This window comes from Erythrolamprus reginae, chromosome Z (genome assembly GCF_031021105.1).
Source record: "Erythrolamprus reginae isolate rEryReg1 chromosome Z, rEryReg1.hap1, whole genome shotgun sequence".
Lineage (NCBI taxonomy): Eukaryota > Metazoa > Chordata > Lepidosauria > Squamata > Dipsadidae > Erythrolamprus > Erythrolamprus reginae.
The window spans coordinates 116,869,052-116,890,213 of NC_091963.1; the positions used below are offsets into that span (position 1 = coordinate 116,869,052).

General features: G+C 41.6%; 2 protein-coding genes across 3 annotated transcripts in view; one reads left to right on the top strand and one right to left on the bottom strand.

The window, feature by feature from the left end:
* The window catches only part of DUSP3 (dual specificity phosphatase 3), a 34,846-nt gene extending 24,781 nt beyond the window's left edge, over positions 1–10,065 (bottom strand). Inside the window, exon 1 of the mRNA XM_070726720.1 lies at positions 9,847–10,065. Within this exon, the coding sequence (XP_070582821.1) occupies positions 9,847–9,968 (122 nt within the window). The 5' untranslated portion in view covers positions 9,969–10,065. The remainder of the gene's footprint in view (positions 1–9,846) is intronic.
* Positions 10,066–10,332: 267 nt separating this feature from the next.
* Positions 10,333–21,162, top strand: part of LOC139175725 (ras-related protein Rab-18-B-like) — a 35,327-nt gene continuing 24,497 nt past the window's right edge. Inside the window, exons 1-3 of one of the 2 annotated variants that reach the window (XM_070766958.1) lie at positions 10,333–10,416; positions 15,929–16,085; positions 16,174–16,229. In XM_070766958.1, the coding sequence (XP_070623059.1) occupies positions 15,943–16,085; positions 16,174–16,229 (199 nt within the window). In that variant the 5' untranslated portion in view covers positions 10,333–10,416; positions 15,929–15,942. Of the gene's footprint in view, positions 10,427–15,928; positions 16,086–16,173; positions 16,230–21,162 lie in introns of both variants that reach the window. The other variant, XM_070766959.1, reaches the window with a different exon arrangement.

Consider the following 21,162-nt stretch of genomic DNA (forward strand, 5'->3'; position numbering starts at 1 on the left):
TCATTGGAAACAATGGATGCTGCAAAAATATGGGAAGAAATGGTATATTAGATGTGGTTGGTTTCAATTTCAAAGGGTTGTTATATATGATAGAAAAGTGTGAATTGTGTAGGGAAAGAGGAGGGCCACGCCCAGAAGCAGATAATGATCGCTAAGATTAAATTTGATTCAGTTTTAATTTTAGCACCTCCTCAGGTTATTTACCTCTTTTTTGCAGGAAGCACAGTTCCGCTTTCTAAGTCAGCGAAGTTTCATTTTGAATGTTAAATGCATTTATATTCCAAACTGATCATCTATTTATCCAGCAATTCCATATTAAGGAATTTATACCAACTAAGCAATGTATTTTACAAATAGCACCTTTGGGTACTTATTAAAATACTGTATTTTTTTTTCTTTTGCCAAAGAGATGTGAATGGATGTTAAAAGAGCCCTAGAGAAAAGGTAATTTCATAGAGATGGCCCTATGGTTGTTGTTTTTTTAGCACAGAATCAAAACTTCCCCTCGTCTTCTTACAGAATGCTGTATCCAACTCCCAATTCTGGTATCTTCTGGTGGTCCCCCTCCCAAGTACAAATCTGCTCCAACCTTACTCAGCTTTTCATAACTAGCCACAGTTAATTAGGTGCTTCCACCTGCTGAGGCAAGCCAGATTAAGGAGGACTTGCAAAAGACTATTGTATGGGCAGTGGTTTGTTCAATATCCTTAATGATGTTCTGTCTGGGTTCCCCCCAGACCTCAACACCAACTGGAAAAAACAGCCAGACACTCTGGTAAAAGCAACAGTACTTTATAGCTGGAAAAAATAAACACAGAGGAAAACCTGTTCTTCCCAACAGACAGGCTATAATACTTTACAGCAGAGTCCTGATGTCCAGACAATACAGCAAGCTTCTTGCTGGCACACCCACCCCAAGGTTTCAGTAGTCAAAGGCAGAAACCAGGATTCCAAGACGCCAAAGTTCACAGCCAGGTCCCAAGACTCTCAAAGATAAAACTCCACAAGCCAGGAAGGGTGGGTCTGCCTTTTAGCCTTTCCAAAGAGCACCACACCCAAACCCAGCTGTTGCCTCTTTAATGCTGAAAGTACCTAGCCAATTGGTCCCTTCGCTGTGTAGCTCTTCTCTGTCGTAGATCAATTATGGCTTGTGCATTTTCCTCTAAGGAATCCAGGCTGCTTGCTGGGGAGAGCTCCCTCTGGGGGGACTCTGGCTGTCCTCCCTCTTCTTCAGCCTGGGATTCCTCCTCCTCGTCTGCCTGCACCTCCTGTTCCTCATCCTCTCCCTCTGAGCTGGAAACCGACAGAAGATCAGCCGTTCCCTGAGGGGCCTCAGACGGAACCACAACAAATGATAGACAAATTGCTAGTTACAAATGCAGGCAATATATCCAATGCAAATTACCATGGTGGCCTCAAATGAACTGATCAAAAGCAAAGCTCATGAGCTATGTTTAAAAACAGTTTGGGGCAATATCTTAATTTGTGCTAATTATTGATTGGGAAGCTCCCTGGACAGACTAACAAACAGGCTATACAAATCTTTGTACTGAAAAAAAAAATAGAAATGCATAGTAGGGTGAATTTGACAACAGGTACTTGCCTTTTTAAAAAATGCAAGACCTCTATGAATTTGGAGAATCAAGCTACGATCCAGACAATGAATCTTCATTTGTACTAACCATGTCTTTTGGTGTGTTGCCTGAACTGAAGCATAATCCTATTCATTGGAGGGCTTCTACTGGTATGGCTAATTGCGCGCAGCTCTGTGGCTCTGGCGCAAGTGTGGGATCGAGCAAAATTTTGCTTTCCACACCTGTGCATCTCACCAGAGCTGCGGAGTTGCTCACAATTAGCCATACCGGTAGGAGCCCACCATTGGTCCTATTGCAAGGAGTAAATTTCTAGGTTCTATCATATCTCAAGACCTAAAATGGTCACCTAACATCAAAAACATCATCAAAAAAGCACAAAGAATGCTCTTTTTGCACCTCAGGAAGCTCAAACTGCCCAAGGAGCTGCTGATACAGTTCTATAGAGGAATCATTGAGTCTGTCATCTGCACCTCTATAACTGTCTGGTTTGGTTCTGCAACCCAACAAGACAGACATAGACTTCAGAGGATAATCAGAACTGTAGGAAAAACAATTGCTGCCAATCTACCTTTAATTGGAGACCTCTATACTGCACGAGTCAAAGAGGGCTGTGAAAATATTTACTGACCCCTCGCATCCTGGACATAAACTGTTTCAACTCCAACCCTCAAAACGTCGCTACAGAGCACTGCACACCAAGACAACTAGACACAAGAACAGTTTTTTCCCGAACGTCATCACTCTACTAAACAAATAATTCCCTCAACACTAAGTTTGCACTTCTATTTCTACTAGTTTTTTCTCATCATTCCTATTATCCTTTTCCTCCCACTTAGGACTGTATGACTGTAACTTGTTGCTTGTATCCTAAGATTTTTATTAATATCGATTGTTTCTTCATTGCTTATTTGACCCCTATGACAATAATTAAGTGTTGTATCTCAGGATTCTTGACAAATCTATTTTATGTACATTGAGAGCATATGCACCAAGACAAATTCCTTGTGTGGATTTCAATCACACTTGGCCAATAAAGAATTCTATTCTATTCTATTCTATTCTAAAATAATTGTAAATGAAGAGCCCTCCAATATTAAAATTCTATCAAGGCACGGCAGCAGGCTGAGTTTTCAAAATTAGTTGGGTCAAAAGCCACTAATTTCAAAGTGTAGGCATTCTAAGCCTGAAATGGCATGCTGCCTAAAAATAGAAGCAGGTCACAGCTACATTTGCAGGACTGTGTTATGATTAGCAGTGACTCTATCAGTATGCTGAATCAGGGATTTCATAGTTTAACCTTCTGCAATACAAAATATTGTAAACTAGCATAGATTGTCAAACCCGATTGCCATGAGATATTCTAATACACCATTCTCATAAATCTCAGTCTGCATAGCTAGCAATTATGTAATATGGGAATTATTAGTTAAAACATCTGGAAAACACTTGGGTTGTTCATATCTAAATTACTATTATTATTTTATTCACAAAATACAGTAATACACAGCAAATGAGATTTATATGCTGGATTTGGTATCACACTATCTCAAGTTGAACACTTCCCAAGAGTCACTGGGAACACTTCCAAATGCACGCAGATCCAAGTGTTGTTATTTGTTGTTGTTGTTGTTATTTAATTACAACTAATCCTCAACTTGCAACTGATCACTTAGCAAGCAAAGTTATGGTTACCTCCAAAAGCTACTTACGACCCTGTTTCAAAGTTACGGCCTCTGCAGCAGTTAGGGGAGCAAAATTGCCACCCACCTGTGTTCCAGAAGTGGTTGTCTTTTTGGAACAGCTAGACTTTCTTGCAGTTATTTAAAAATAAAGAGGCAACTTTTTCCAGGATACAGCCACATGCCCCATCAATGATGTGGGATGGAGCAGCATGCCTGTCTACCCCAATGTAAAGCCAGGAGCTGTAGAGATCTTTCGAAAGTGCATGGGAGGCAAGAGGTGAGGAAGAAAGAGTGGGCCCAGAAGGGTTGGAGACAGAATCAAGGCCTATGGAAATCCAATGGGGAGGAAGGCCTATGTAGACCTGGAGAAGGAAAGTGGCCTAAGGCCTCTGGGGACCTTAAGGGATGGGAAGAAGGGGTGGGGATGGAGAAGGTTTTGGGAAACCTGAAACAGGTAGGCCTGATCCTGTGCTAGGTATTTGAGGGGCTACCACAGAGAGGAGGGTGTCAGACTATTTTCCAAGGTACCGGAAGGCCAGGCAAGGAATAATGGATGGAAACTGACCAAGGAAAGTTTCAACCTGGAAATAAGGACAAACTTTGTGACAGTGAGAGCAATCAACCAGTGGAACAGCTTGCCTATGGAGGTTGTGAGAGCTCCAACATTTAAGACCTGCAAGGGGAAATTGAACTGCCATCTGTCTGAAGTGGTATAAGGACAGAGTTTGGACTAGGTCCCTTCCAACTCTAATAATCTATAAAATGCATCAGTGGGTTGAAGAACCTTCATGTTTGCAAAGTGCCACAGGAGGGGAAAAACTCTGCATCACTTTTCACAACCTGGCATTGTCTCAGTAAGTTGAGATAGCAACTCCTAAAATATGTAACATTTGGCCATTTTGGCTAGGGAGTTGCTGTCATAACATATCTGGACCAATATGCTCTGTGGCACAAAAAATAAAGATTGTTTGGTGACAAGGAAAAACTGAAATTATAGGTAGAGTGGGATGGAATTAAATATATAGATGAGTGGCATAGACTAAGCCTCCGTAAAAGAAATTGTCCTTATTGGCAGCCATGCAGAGTGAAAATGGAGAACAATGTGATATTGGCTCTATAAACTGTGACCTGGCTGGATCATGTTTCAGAGACATTTCTTTACCTAAACAGAAACAAAATGACCCAAAAGGTAGGCAAAAAAGCAGGTGGGAGAGAGAGTAACTTCTAACTTCCTACCAGTTTCCCCACTGATGTCATTTATGGGAAGCTAGCAGGAAGCAGAGAAATCACTTTTCATCCTCCTTGCTTCACCACCTTCTTTTAAGGGATTCCAGCCTCTGCACCAAGCAGCCTATCACTCTCTGCCCACGGGATCTTACTGCAAGCCAATCACTGAAGTGGAGCAACGCCCAACTTTCTGCCAGCTTTCCAATTGGCTTTCCTCAAAAATCATTCTACCTTGGTTGGCCAGCCGAACTGCTTGCCATTTTGCTGGAAGGAGGGAAACAAAGAGAACCATGGACTAGGAAGGAAGTTCCACCTTCCTCCTGATCCCAGCTTGTCCCCAAGATCTCTTTCCATCCAAACATCTCATCTTATCAAGTTCTCCCATCCTCCATCTGGACCTACCTTGCTATCAAGGCAGCCAATTCGCTCCCTTGTCCGTCCCTTACCACTCACTGTCATTTAGGGATTTCAAGTTTCAGTCTTGATTCTTTTTCACCAACCAATTGCATATAGGGGCCGGAGAGGGTAGCGTTATGGTTCTCCCATATCCCCTTGGGCCATGCAACTTATAGATTTCTGAGAAATGTAAAGAAAAGGAGCAATAATGCAGAAGTAGCTACAACTTCTCCAAATTTCATTCCCCAGGAGTCATAAGTTTCAGCATTCTTTAAGTTATCCCATTGGAGTTAACTTGGTTCAATGACTGTAGCCCTATATAACCTTCCAATTTCCCTCAGTTGTAAAAAAAAAAAAAAACACCAGCCAGACAAAATACAAACACATTAGCAAAATCACAATATGCCAGCCAGTAATTTTTCTATAGTGTCTATAGAAATTCCCAAGTTAAATTCCTGGCTTTTCACTTAGGAATTGAGGTAAGAAATGGTGAAAAGATCATAACCCAGATTCTGCATTATTTAATTAAGAAAAGATAAAGGGCCCCAAAGGTTACACAAGTTAGGTTTTGAATAAAGAACTAAACCATTTTAACTAAAGCAGTATCAAGAATGTCTCAACAGGTGGCAACACCTAGGCATTATTGACTGACCTCATTAAAAGTAACAACAGCTGAATCTTGTTAACACTTAAATAAGAGACCACCAGAACTTATGGATAAAATGGGAAGTAAAAAAGAAGCATTTTGCAAAAAAAGGCAAAGACAAAACTATTTCCACACTGTTGCCAAGGAAACTTCACAGATATTGTTCATATAATTACTAAGAGTCAAAATTAGTACCAAGGGAATTTTTACTGTTTTTCTCAACACCTATAACTAGGCCTGGTCAACGGGGCATCAGCATGAGGTGGAACAAATTGGAAGTGACCGAATAAACTATAACACTTTTTTCTGGAAGGTGAAACAGAAACCTTTTTTTAAACATGCAGCCAATTATAAAACGTTCTGGACTTCTGGAATAAATTTTTTGCCACAGGAAAACAACTAATCTGCTTTCATCTTATCACTATAGATCAGGGGTCTCCAGCCTTGGCAACTTTAAGACCTGTGGACTTCAACTTGCAGAATTCCTAACCAGCAAAGCTTCAGCAATGGTTTTAGGGAGAGCTATGTACATACTGTGTAACTTATAGGACAAATAAGAAAATGTTTTGCTTGTAACATACTCAGGAGCAAGCTCCATTACTTAAAGGATGGGTGTCCAATTTTTTGGCTTGTCTGAAGAATAAAGTATATTGTCTTGGGTCTATATAAAATATGTATAATAGTTAATACTTAAAACCAACTTCTTTTACTTTTTATATTTATTACCTTGTGAGTCTGCATTGCTAGCTTCCAGGTCCACAGGTGTTCCATGGATAAAAGATTGGGCACACCTGATTCAGAAAATGAAAGCTACTGCCAGCCCAAGAAAATAAAAGTTTTTTAGGTAGACCAATGGCAAGCCTTTGCAAACTTTTTAAAGGGTGGCATTAGTTTCAGTTCAATTTAATTTTGAAAACAATATCATGTTGTTTATGTATGTTACATTTCTTTTTATTATAAGTACAATTGTTTTTATTAACAATACTTACTTTTAACATACTACTTTTATTAACAATACTTAATTAACCCATTACTTTTATTAAAGGTACTTACTTTTAACATATTTTTATTAACAACCATCACTCAGATAAACTAACCCAAGGGAAACAAACATTGTGGGGTAGAATGGATTAGAGAAACCCAGTTCTGACACAGTCTTTGAAAACAGGCTTCCCTAAGTAGAACAATTGTTAGAACAATTAATCAGTGGAACAGCTTGCCTCCAGAAGTTGTGAATGCTCCAACACTGGAAGTTTTTAAGATGATGATGGACAGCCATTTGTCTGAAATAGTGTAGGGCAATGATGGTGAACCTTTTTTTCTTTGGGTGCAGAAAGAGTGTGTGTGTGTGCACTATCGTGCATGCATGAGTGCCCACATCCATAATTCAATGCCTGGAAAGGGCAAAAACAACTTCCCCACACACCCCGGAGGCCTCTGGAGGCTGGAAAGAGCCTGTTTCCCAACTTCTGGTGGGCCCAGTAGGCTTCTGTTTCATCCTCCCTGGGCTCCAAAGGCTCCCCTGGAGCAGGGGAGGGTAAAAATGCCCTTCCCCATGCCCCAGGAGGTTCTCTGGAAGTCAAAAATGCCCTCCCAGAGCCTCTGTGCAAGCCAAAAATCAGCTGGCCAGCACATACATGCACATTGAAGCTGAGCTAGGGCAACGGCTCGCGTGGCAGCAGATTTGGCTCCATGTGCCACCTGTGGCACCCATGCCATAGGTTCGCCATCACTGGTGTAGGGTTTCCTGCCTAAGCAGGGGATTGGAGTAGAAGACCTCCAAGGTCCCTTCCAACTCTATGGTTTTTGTTGGTAGTAGTGGTAGTAGTAGTAGTAGTAGTAGTAGTAGTAGTAGTAGTAGTAACATTTTCATTAGTCTTGATTAAATACACTAGGACTGAAGAGAAATGTAGTCCAAACTTCATTTGGGTAAAAGAAAGGCAACACCAATTACTCAGCAACTAAGCCCTGAGTCTTCAGAGGAGGTGGAGGAGAAGGAGAAAAGAAGGAGGAGGAGGAGGAGGAGGAGGAGGAGGAGGAGGAGGAGGAGGAGGAGAAGAAGAAGTAGGAGGAGGAGTAGTTGTAGCCTAGGAGTAAGGAAATACTATGGTTTTCCCAAATTATTGAACATCCAGTTATCCCTTTGACTATGTTTGTGGAACTGCTGGGAGTTAAAGTTCAACAAAATATGAAAGGCCACAGCTCCTCCAGCATTTCATAAACAGTTTCAAAGTTTCCCCTGTACAGTATTTGTTACATAAACATTGGGGATTATAACTGACTGATTCAAGGGATACCATTGATGTTTCTCACAAACTTTATCTTTCTATATATAGACTTGTACAAAGCCAATGGAAGATAGAAAGCAAAAGTAAAGTCAATTTAACATAATCCAGTAATGAATTTGCTCTGGCAAATTCAAACATCTAAGCAGAGTCAGACTGGGTTCATCCTGGGTCTGAAGAACACTAGAAAATTCCAGGACTATGAATTAGCCTGAGAAAGATCTTTAAAAATCTTCAAAATATGGTAACAATTCTGCAACATTGCCATGAAAATTCTATGGCTATGTTTGTGTACTAAGTATTCAAACTCTACCCAGGAGAGCCTTGCCCATTTAAAATTGCTTCCTAAGAAAATGCTTTTGGATTTTGCAACCTGAGGAATAAATGTGTTTTAAAGTCACCCTGTGCTCAAGCAAAAATAAAACAAAACCCACCCTCAAGTCTAATCAAAGGATTTGACTTTGGAGAAAATTAAATCAGGTGGTTAATTATTTGATGTCTATCTCAAGGCTTATGAATATGCATTACGCATTTTAAATGTGGATAATTTTCCCTCCTTGCAGAAAACTTTTCAGCCCACTGGGTCTACCTAGTTCTTAAATAAACAGACAATAAATATATAGACATAGTAGCAGAATATAGATGATAGTATTCCTTCCACATGGGATGACCACTGATGAACAGGTGACATGGTTAGTTTCAGATACATTCACTGTCTGTAACAAGCCAAGATATCAAAATGAATGTATGAAAAAAAAAACCCAAATGATGTAATCATTTATAGATATAATACAAAAGTTGTCACATTTGCATGACGATGTAACCATGAATGTGGTATCATCTAGCTCCCCTTATTCTCTTTGTAGACTCCACCATGCTGGCATTCGTGGCTAATACAATAATAAGTGATGGGAAAAAAGGTCAAATTATTGTTGCCAGAAACCTAGGTGTTTGGACCCACAGGTTAATTCTGTATAAGTTGAATTCATATATTTAGACCCAAAAAAGATTGTATAGAACAGTGGTGGCGAACCTTTTTTTTCTTCAGGTGCCGAAAGAGAATGGGTGTGCTGGCCAGCTGCTTTCTGGTGAGCCAGTAGGCTCCTGTTTCACCCTCCCCAGGCTCCAAAGGCTTCCCTGGAGCCGAGGGTGGGTAAAAATGCCCTCCCCATCCCCCCAGAGGCTCTCTGGAAGCTAAAATCACCCTCCCAGAGCCTCTGTGCAAGCCAAAAATCAGCTGGCCAGCACACACATGCATATTAGAGTTGAGCTAGGGCAACGGCTCACATGCCAGCAGATATGGCTCCACATGCCACCTGTGGCACCCGTGCCATAGGTTCGTCCTCACTGGTATAGAATATCTTTCCACAGGATAGCAATTGGGTCATAACCCAATCATAGGTGGAAGAAAACATGCTGGAAAAGTGTGATATGAAGTGAGCTTCCAAATCAGGCAGTATCCAATTTTAAGCTCAGCCCCACCCTTTCCTGACCCACTTTGCACAGCACCTGAGATTGGGAGCATTTTTTAGCTTCCCAGTGTGGGAAGCCATATATAAATATGAATAAACACATAGAGCAAGGAATGTTTGTCTTGTATTTAAGTATAAGTATTTAATCCAGGCTTCTACTCTCATGTGTCCTCCAAACAGGTTAGCCTCCAGTCCTCATTATTTAGTTCAGCATGGCCCAGGACCATGGGGTTGTCAGCCTTTCTATATATCTGGAGCACACTTGCTGGCAAGATTCGGAGAAGGACTTAAATGTATGTAGTAAAGTGAAGACGGTGGGAATTGTTAGTAGCCCTACTACTAGGCCAACTCCCGGCGACCATGGAGGCGCGTACCTTTTCACCTACTCTTTCCAGCATCGAGCCAACTGGCTGTTTTGTCGGCCGCCCCCCAGCCTAGTAAGTCAGAGTCCATCCCTCGGCCAGTTCTCAGGCCTACCACCAGCAGCCGGGTGGGGTATACCCCCCATGCACGGAAGCGAGGAGGGGAGGGGGAGAAACTCACGCGTTGCCCACGTGGATGCGGTGCGCCACTTCATTGCTGTGCGCGCTCGGCAGGCTGTAACAGCCACTGCCGTTAGTCAGCAGGTTGTTGAGTTCTTCCACGGAAATCTGGAACTCTGACATGGCTCGTTCGTCCCGCCGATATGGTCAGGGCCGCCTCCACGCTCTTTTCCCCGGGTCCTGCCTGATAGGAGAGGCTGCGATCAGCTGGTGCGCGGCCGGCAACTCCCAAACTGGCCAGGAGGGAATGGCGCGGAGATTATATCTTGCGCCTTAGGGGCTCCGCCCTCAGAGCTTGGCCATCCTAAAGGGACCGTGCGGCCTTTTTTTTTCCTGGGGGGGGGACTTTCTTTTTCCTGCGGGGGAGCTTTCTTTCGCGCCAAATTACATATTTAGGGTCGACTCTGACGACTTAGAGCACAAGTTCTGAGGCCCATAATATCTGTCTGGATAGAGATCCACGCACGTTGCCTGTGCGTATCTTGCACGCTCCAGATTCATTTGTTCTTAGGTTTATCATTTAATGCTACAGGTGCTTGGGATCGATTTTGGAGGAAAGTTCTAGTTCTCGGTGTGTAAAGGTAATCGGGGCTGTTAAAGCGAAAGTTCACAAGTTTTTTTCTGATGCTTCTCTTGTACCAGTGAAATGACATCTCACACTAGATGAAAGACCCCCTTGTTCTACATTGTTTTTCCCCAAAGTCAAGGTCATATATATTATAGAAACTCCACCCATTCTTGATCTTTACTGGACAGGCCATGTTCAGGTTTGGCAACCCATTGGCAACCTATTCTCTTTTTAGAAGAGCCATTGCAAAATTATGATCTGCTCCAATTATATGTAAACAAGCTATACAACATTCAAATGTTTACATTTTTCATTTAGATAATCCAATTTTCTGAATATGTACAGTAGAATGAACATAATCCCATAGCCAGTTTTCACATACTGTATTCCTTAGGCCGGACTATACTTGGTTGATATGTAGTTTTGTGTGTAGCAGCTGTTCAACTTAAATTTTAATTGCAATGGAAATTATTTGCTTTCAGGGGAACTTGCTTCCTAAAAATGTATTTCTTTCTTATATTTATTTATTTTCTTTCTTTCCTCAAAGAGCTGCAAGTGAGCTATATGGTTCTTCCTATTCTTTCATTTTATGTTTGTGGTACTCTTGTGCAGGAAAACAATAGCTGTGTTCACAGAGTATCCCATTAGTTTGCTTAACTTATTTCTTCAATAAATTGCAATTAGCTGAGATCAGACAATAATGGTTAATAAGTAGAGTCAACCTGCATAGAGTATGCATTTCAGTATTATTATTTTTATTGTTATTGTTGTTGTTATTATTATTATTTATTAGATTTGTATGCCGCCCCTCTCCGCAGACTCGGGGCGGCTCACAACAACAATAAAACAATGTACAACAAATCTAATAATATAAGAATCACTAAAAACCCCTTATTAAAAAGCAAACACACACAAACATACCATGCATAAACTGTATAGGCCCGGGGGAGATGTCTCAATTCCCCCATGCCTGACAGCAGAGGTGGGTTTTAAGGAGTTTACGAAAGGCAAGGAGGGTGGGGGCAATTCTAATCTCCGGGGGGAGCTGGTTCCAGAGGGTCGGGGCCACCACAGAGAAGGCTCTTCCCCTGGGTCCTGCCAAACGACATTGTTTAGTCGACGGGACCCGGAGAAGGCCAACTCTGTGGGACCTAACCGGTCATTGGATTCGTGCGACAGAAGGCGATCCTGGAGATATTCTGGTCCGATGCCATGAAGGGCTTTATAGGTCATAACCTACACTTTGAATTGTGACCGGAAACTGATCGCCAGCCAATGCAGACTGCGGAGTGTTGGTGTAACATGGGCATACCTAGGGAATTGGATTCATTTTTTTCTTTGCAAAGTAAAAGGCAGTGCTCAAAGTTTGATTTATTTTTACAAATTGGTGATTGCAAAGTATATCCTCATGGAATAATTTCTCATTGGGCCTGAAATGGGGCAAAATTCAATTAGCAAAGGAAATGTTGGGTTTGATTGTTATTGTAAGTTTATTTATTTTATTTATTTATTAGATTTGTATGCCGCCCCTCTCCAAAGACTCGGGGCGGCTAACAACAATAAAGAAGACAATGTAACAAATTTAATGTTAAAAAATAATCTAAAAACCCCCAATTTAAGAGACCAATCATACAAACAAGCATACCACACACACACACACACACACACACACACACAAAGAGTCACACACAGGATTTTCAACTTATCTCCGGGACCGCCTTCTGCCGCACGAATCCCAGCGACCGGTTAGCTCCCACAGAGTTGGCCTTCTCCGGGTCCCGTCGACTAAACAATGTCATTTGGCGGGACCCAGGAGAAGAGCCTTCTCTGTGGCGGCCCCGACCCTCTGGAACCAGCTCCCCCCAGATATCAGAGTTGCCCCCACCCTCCTTGCCTTTCACAAGCTCCTTAAAACCCACCTCTGTCGTCAGGCATGGGGGAATTGAAATTTTCCCTTCCCCCTAGGCTTATAGAATGGTATGCTTGTTTGTATGATTGGTCTCTTAAATTGGGGGTTTTTTAGATTATTTTTTAACATTAAATTTGTTACATTGTCTTCTTTATTGTTGTTAGCCGCCCCGAGTCTTTGGAGAGGGGCGGCATACAAATCTAATAAATAAATAAAATAAATAAACTTACAATAACAATCAAACCCAACATTTCCTTTGCTAATTGAATTTTGCCCCATTTCACAAATCTTTTAGCCATCACTGTAAAACAAATAATTGTAGTTCTTAAGTGAATCTTGGGGTCATTAAGCGAGTCTGGCTTCCCCATTGACTTTGCTTGTTGGAAGATGGCTGGAAAGGGTTAGAAATGGTGATCACATGAGCCCCATACAATGCAACTGTCGTAAATACATGACAGTTGCAAAGCACCTGAATTCTGATCATGTGATTATGAAAATGCTGCAACCGGCATACGAAAAACAGTCATGTCATTTTCTTTTCAAGGCTGCTATAATTTTGAAATGTCACCAAAGGAAGAGTAATAAGTTGCGAATTACCTGTGTATGTATATGTGTGTGTGCATACAGAGGTGGGCTGCTAAGGTGGAACGGTGATGGGTGCTCGCCCCCGTGGCTCTGAGTGCTAGCGGAGTCCAGTGGAATTCTACTACTTGCACATGTGCAAGTAGCAGAATTGCGCGCAGAGACGCAGGTGTGCCCGTGTTTTGGTGTGTGTTTTTGCTTCCGGCAGCAACCCATCTCTGAAACACAGTATATAACAATGTGATTTCTAACCTTCATCAGAAGAATTTAAAAAAAATTAGTGATTCTTTACATCTCTTTAAGGTTACAAATATACATCCCATATCTACAAACAAATCCATAAAACATAATATTTTCAGTTTTGATGTCACCAGAAAGTCCATAAAGATTACCAAAAATAGCAGTCTTAATTTTAACCTTGATCAACTAACTATATTTACAGTACAGTGGTACTTCTACCTAAGAACGCCTCTACTTAAGAACTTTTCTAGATAAGAATTGTGTGTTCAGGTTTTTTTGCCTCTTCTTAAGAACCATTTTCTACTTAAGAACCTGAGCCCGGAAAAATTTCCCAGGAAATTTGAGAGCAGCACGAAGACCCGGCCAGTTTCCTGCCCTTCCCCCTTTAAATCCCAGCTATCTCCAGCTTTTCTGGGCTGCCAGAGGAGCCTTTCGGTGGCACTTAAGGAGGCTTTGGCAGTCCAGAGCGAACAAAGCATTTTCCTTTCTCTGGGCACTTGGAGAGGGAATAAACGTCTGCCAGTGCCCAGAGAAAAGAAGCGCTCCCTTCACTCTGGGCAGCAACTGTCCTCCTCCTCTTCTTCCTCCTCCTCCTCCCACCCAAATTCCAAGCTTTTATTTCTTTCCTAATGGGTTTGCATGCACTATTTGCTTTTACATTGATTCCTATGGGAATAATTGCTTCTACTTACAAACTTTTCTAATTAAGAACCTGGTCACAGAACAAATTAAGTTCTTAAGTAGAGGTATTGCTGTATATATTTTCTTCTAACAGTCTTAATCTTCAGTTTGAAAGCATGCAAATAGATACATAGATACCAGTGGTAAAGATGCTCCATGATACTATAATGGCCACATGGCCACAGAAATGTCTTCAGATATCCCTGGCTCATTGGCACTTAAAACATAGAAGGAACACTGCCATTTTTTAACTTGCAAATGTGTCTCCTCAAACTCCAGTTTTGTCTTTCTGGGTTGTAATTCATTCTCTGCTGGAGAAAGAGATGGGAGACTAAATGGCGGCGAATAGACAATGGTATCCTTCTGCAATGGTTGGAGGGGTTGGGAGTAGAAGGCACCATTCTACGGTGGTTCTCCTCCTACCTCTCTGGCGGATCGCAGTCATTGTTTAGTGGGAAGACAGAGGTTGACCCCGAGGCCCCTCCTTTGTGGGGTTGGTCCTCTCCTCTGCTATTCAATATCTACATGAAACGGCTAGGTGAGATCTTCTGATGACATGGGGTGAATTATCAACAATACGCTGATGATACTCAGCTGTACATCTCCACCCCATGTCAGTTCAGCAAACCGGTGGAAGTGATTTGCCGATGTCTTGAAGCTAGGAAGGTCTGGATTGGAGGGGAAGGTTAAAACTCAACCCTGACAAGATTGAATGGCTAGGGTCCTTCCTCCTAAAAACAATCCCATCTGTCTGTCTTTGGTGCTGGGGAGGGGAATCAATTTCCCCCTCAAATAGGGTTCGCAACTTGAGTGTCTCCCAGACCCACAGCTGAGGCTAGAGCAACATCTCAGCTGTGGTTGGGGCTTTTTCAGGTCTGTCTTGTCTACCAGTTGCAGCCCTACCTTGACCAGCAGGCACTCCTCACAGTCAGTCATGCCCTCATCACTTCTCGTCTTGACAATGGCAGTGCACTCTACATGGGGCTACCCTTGAAGAGCCTTTGGAGACTTCAGCTGGTGCAAAATGCAGTGGCGCGTGCAATAGCGGGTGTACCAAGGTATGCCCGTACTACTCCAACCTTACACGAGCTGCCAGTCAGTTACCAGTCAGTCTTTGAACGCAATTCAAAGTGTTGGTTGTTACCTTTAAAGCCCTACATGGCTCAGGGCCAGACTATTTATGAGACCAGCTCCTCCCTCATACCTCCCTGCGGCCAGTAAGGGCTCACAGAGTCGGCCTTCTCCAGGTCCCATCTGCCAAGCAATGTCAATTGGCAGGGCCTCGAGGAAGAACCTTCTCTGTGGTGGCTCCGACCCTTCGGAATCAACTGCCTCCAGTGATCCGTACTATCTCCACCCTACCGGTCTTCCAGAAAGCCGTTAAGACCTGGCTTTTCCAGCAGGCCTGTAATTAGGGTTCACTGCAAGTGTGCATGGTTTTTTAGGATGTTATTGTTTTTTATTTGTATTGTTGATTTTATCGCTGTATTTTTATTGCTGTTGTATTTATGAATATTGTTAGCTGCTCTGAGTTCTTTTTTGGGGAGTGAGCGGGATATAAATACAAATAATAAATAAAGAAGCAAGTAGTCCTCTGACGCTTCCTATTCTTTATACCTTTAAAGCCCTTCATGGCACTGGACCAGAATATCTCCGAGACCGCCTGCTGCCGCACGAATCCCAGCGACCGATTAGGTCCCACAGAGTGGGTCTTCTCCGGGTCCCGTCAACTAAACAATGGCGGTTGGCGGGCCCCAGAGGAAGAGCCTTCTCTGTGGTGGCCCCGGCCCTCTGGAACCAACTCCCCCCGGAGATTAGAACTGCCCCTACTCTCCTTGCCTTTCGGAAACTCCTTAAGACCCACCTTTGTCGTCAGGCATGGGGGAACTGAGACATCTCCCCCGGGCATTTACAATTTATGCATGGTATGTCTGTATGTGTGTTTGTTTAGAAAATGGGGTTTTTAAAATATTTTTAAATAGTAATTTAGATTTGTTGTAAATTGTTTTCACTTTGTTGTGAGCCGCCCCGAGTCTGCAGAGAGGGGCGGCATACAAATCTAAATAATAAATAAATAAATAAATAAATTCTCCTTCTTTCTAGCTTTCGTGGCTTGGATGTTGAGATGGCACTCTTGTTTTCATTCTGCTAAGTTCCCTGTGGATCTGGTAATAAAGTTCACCATGGCACGGAAAGATACTGCACCTCTGCCGGTTCTAAAGCTATTGTTGATTGGAGACAGTGCAGTGGGGAAATCCAGGTGCATGGGAAGGGTCACCAAATGGGAAAGTAGTAGGGAACTTTGTTCCTGGTGGTTTACTATTTTTTTCCCTCTTTTATCCCTGCAGCCTTTTGCTGAGATTTGCTGAAGACACGTTTGAGCCATACCTCAGTCCAACTATTGGTGAGTAGTGCTGCCTTTTCATACATGGGGAGGGAAATGGGGGCGGGGGTCAGAACTGTGACTGTTGCAGCCTCCCATCTTGATAGACAATCTAAATGTTTGCTAAAGACACAAACACACACAATAATAATAATAATAATAATAATAATAATAATAATAATAATAATAATAATAATAATACAAATCTAATAAATTATTATTATTATTATTATTATTATTATTATTATTATTATTATTATTATTATTATTACTGTTGTGAGCCACCCTGAGTCTTCGGAGAGGGGCGGCATACAAATCTAATTAATAATAATAATAATAATAATAATAATAATACCAATCTAATAAATAATAATAATAATAATACAAATCTAATAAATAATAATAATAATACTAATACAAATCTAATAAATAATAATAATAATTATTATTATTATTATTATTTATTAGATTTGTATGCCGCCCCTCTCCGAAGACTCGGGGCGGCTCACAACAGTAATAAAAACAATATAACAATGGAACAAATCTAATAATAAAATATATAAAAACCTCAACAATTAAAAACCATACAGCACATACACATCAAACATGAAATATAATAAGCCTGGGGGAGATGTCTTAGTTCTCCCATGCCTGGCGATATAGGTGGGTCTTAAGCAACTTGCGAAAGACAAGGAGGGTGGAGGCCGTTCTAATCTCCGGGGGAAGTTGATTCCAGAGGGCTGGGGCCGCCACAGAGAAGGCTCTTCCCCTGGGGCCCACCAAATGACATTGTTTGGTCGATGGGACCCGGAAAAGGCCAACTCTGTGGGACCTTATCAGTCGCTGGGATTCGTGCGGTAGAAGGCGGTTCCGGAGGTATTCTGGTCCAATGCCATGTAGGGCTTTAAAGGTCATTACCAACACTTTGAATTGTGACCGGAAACTGATCGGCAGCCAGTGCAGGCCACGGAGTGTTGTAGAAACATAGGCGAATCTAGGAAGCCCCACGATAGCTCTCGCAGCCGCATTCTGCAAGATCTGAAGTTTCCAAACACTTTTCAAACGCAGCCCCATGTAGAGAGTGTTGCAGTAAAACAATTTTAGTGTTCCTAATATTTGGCCTTTTAACCAAGTTTTCATGCATGTCATGTTGCCCAAGCCTGAAATAGCTACAGCTCCAAAAAAAATTGAAATTTGTACCCCAAATTTGCTGTACAACCGTAAATAATTGGGAGTATTTTCAACAGTATTTTCTGTTGGATTAACCACCTCTTTAAATTAACTTGTGATGTCAATATACAGATAGTACTTGATCTATGGCTGGTTGCTGAGGGATCATTTGAAGGTATGAACAACCAAAAAAGGGGGAATTACAACATGAATTCAAAGTTCCTATAGTCTGGCAGTCAGGTGACCAAATTTATCATTTGCAGCACAGTGGTGATTCACTTAATGATCACTAGAGGGACATAAAGGGACATAAATTTAGGTGAAATGTGTAGTTGAATTTTACGACCATTAAAACGTACGGCCCTAATGGGAAAACTCCAATATGGCTGTATGTTGAAGACTACCTGTATAATAACCATGCTACTTTTCTTTAATTGCATTTAATCCATAGTCTGGTTTGACAAATTGCATGAATTAGATAACGGATTTTCTACTCACATCTCCAAGAACTGATCTAAAATGCTCTGCACCAGCCTTTTCTGCCCCTTTCCAAACACGCTTAGATTGCTGTTCTGATTCTTCATTATTTCTGTGGCAGGATCCATGCACTATATAACCACTGTCAGAGTGTGCACAGTGTGACTACTATTTTATTATTATTATTATTATTATTATTATTATTATTATTATTATTATTATTATTATTTATTGGATTTATATGCCTCCCCTCTCCGAAAACTCGGGGCGGCTAACAGCAATCATAAACAGTATACAATAATAAACCAATACTAAAAGCGAATTAAAAACCCCTTAATATAAAAAAGCAAACATACATACATACAAACATACATACAAACATACCATGCATACAATTGTAAAGGCCAAGGGGGAGAAGGAATCTTAGTTCCCCCATGCCTGGTGGCAGAGGTGGGTTTTAAGAAGCTTACGAAAGGCAAGGAGGGTGGGGGCAATTCTAATCTCTGGGGGGAGTTGGTTCCAGAGGGCCGGGGCCACCACAGAGAAGGCTCTTCCTCTGGGTCCTGCCAAGTGACATTGTTTGGTTGACGGGACCCGGAGAAGACCCACTCTATGGGACATAACTGGTCGCTGGGATTCATGCGGCAGAAGGCGGTCCCTGAGTTAATCTGGTCCGGTGCCATGAAGGGCTTTATAGGTCATAACCAACACTTTGAATTGTGACCGGAAACTGATTGCCAACCAATGCAGACTGCGGAGTGTTGGTGTGACATGGGCATCTTTAGGGAAGCCCATGATTGCTCTCGCAGCTGCATTTTGTACGATCTGAAGTTTCCGAACACTTTCAAAGGTAGCCCCATGTAGAGAGCGTTACAGTAGTCGAGCCTCGAAGTGATGAGGGCATGAGTGACTGTGAGCAGTGACTCCTGACCCAAATAGGGACAACCCAGGAGCAAAATATAGTACACAGAGGTTTGTCTTACAAACAGTGTTTTATATACAAGACCTCTACATGCACACATACACATATTTGGCTCACACCAGACAAGCAGAAGTGGGTTCCTCCATATTCGGACCAGTTCTTTAGAATCGGTAGCTGGAATTTCTCTCCACTCACCGAACCAGGAGCAAGGGCTGGCTGGCCATGCTCTCGAATTGGCTGTTTCGGTGCGCCATCCTGTTTTTCACCTCTGGTGAAAGTGCAGAAGCTGTTTTTTTGTGCATGCACAGAAGCTGAGTGCATGCAAGCTCGCGGAGGGCGTGGGAGGAAGCGAACCAGCAGCGAAGTAAGTTAGAACCAGGGGTGGGCTACTGTCCGGACAGAGGGGAATACAGTGGGGTAGCTGCCGCGAGTCTTCGGAGAGGGGGCGGCATATAAATCCAATAAATAAATAAATAAATAAATAAATAAATAAATAAAGAAAGAAAGAAAGAAAGAAAGAAAGAAAGAAAGAAAGAAAGAGAAACAAACAAACAAACAAACTTGGAGCTCCACCCCAGAGCACCCAATTTGCACTGAAAGATGTTGAAAGAAAATGCAGGGCGTCCTGCATAAGCTACGCCCACTGTGGTAGTAAACATTTTGGTAGCCCTTCACTGGTTAGAACCCACTCCTGCAGGCAAGCAATCAGTCTTCAACTCTACACTGAGAACTACAATGCCAATCAATAGAGGACAACCAGGAGAGAGAGAGACAGTGTGACACCCTTTCATGGCGTCCCTTATATAAACAGCTTCTTAAAGAGGCACTAACCCTGCGGATTTCATCCTCAGTCTTAAAGCGGCAGTAACCTTGTTGACTCATTCTCATTTCACCAACATTTACAGCAGCCTTACTGCAGATGGTCAGCTATTTTTTATTTATTTATTTCGTCCAATACACAATGAGGTTTTAGTGGGTATATATCTATATACACATAGTAAAATACATGATGAAGGTTATAGAGAAGATACTCATAGTAAAATATATCTAAGAAAGAATGGAAAAGAAGATATAGTAATACAACATATCAATGAAAGAGAAGAAGAAGAAATATAGGAATAGAAGAAAGGTGTAGGAGATATAGGAGAGCAATAGGACAGGGGACGGAAGGCACTCTAGTGCACTTGTACTCACCCCTTACTGACCTCTTAGGAATCTGGATAGGTCAACTGTAGATAATCTAAGGGTAAAGTGTTGGGGGTTTGGGGATGACACTATGGAGTCCATTAAATCTCCATTAGCCTGACAAACACCAAGCCATAATACGATTTCATTTGGTTTGGCTTGCCATGTTTTTCTATATATTAATAGCTTAGCCCAGGGTTTCCCAGCCTTATTGCCTCAATGGAGAATATGGAACTTTGAGAATGTATGTATGTATGTATGTATGTATGTATGTATGTATGTAGTTAGTTAGTTAGTTAGTTAGTTAGTTAGTTAGTTAGTTAGTTAGTTAGTTAGTTAGTTTTGTCCAATACACAATGAGGGTTTTAGTGGGTATACATCTATACACACATAGTAAAATACATGATGAAGGTTATAGAAGAGATACTCATAGTAAAATATATCTAAGAAATAATAGAAAAGAAGGTATAGTAATAGAACATATCAATGAAAGAACAGAAGAAGAGATATAGGAATAGAGAAAAGGAATAGGAGATATAGGAGAGCAATAGGACAGGGGACGGAAGGCATTCTATTGCACTTTTACTCGCATCATAAGCATTCTTAAAAAATAATAGCTCTGGTAGGTGTGACCAATCACAAATCATCCATTCACCAAGAGGGCATGCATGCTTCCAAAAAATGCTATAACATCAATCTTTCATTGATTGTTTCTTCATTGCTTATTTGACCCCTATGACAATCGTTAAGTGTTGTAACACATGATTCTTGATAAATGTATATTTTTCTTCTATGTACGCTGAGAGCATATGCACCAAGACAAATTCCTTGTGTGTCCAATCACACTTGGCCAATAAAGAATTCTATTCTACTCTATTCATTATTTTTGTCTATATGAGTACTAGAAGCAGTCTTAGAAAGTTATTTAATTTTTTAAAAATATGAACTAAATAAAGCAAACAAGGACAATGGTTTTATATTTTATTTTCTCATTTGCTACTGAGAATTGGGGATCTTGCTAAAACTGCAGGTTATGCCTAATGCTGCATTACCTTCCATCTGTTTGCTCCATTATTGTTAGGCCATTGACTATTATTGTCAAGCAGCTGATTCAATGGGCACAGTTGCTCTCAGGTACCATGTTAGGGACAGACGACTCGGTGTATGTTGCTGATCCTGTGTCTTTCTGTTTGGTTATCA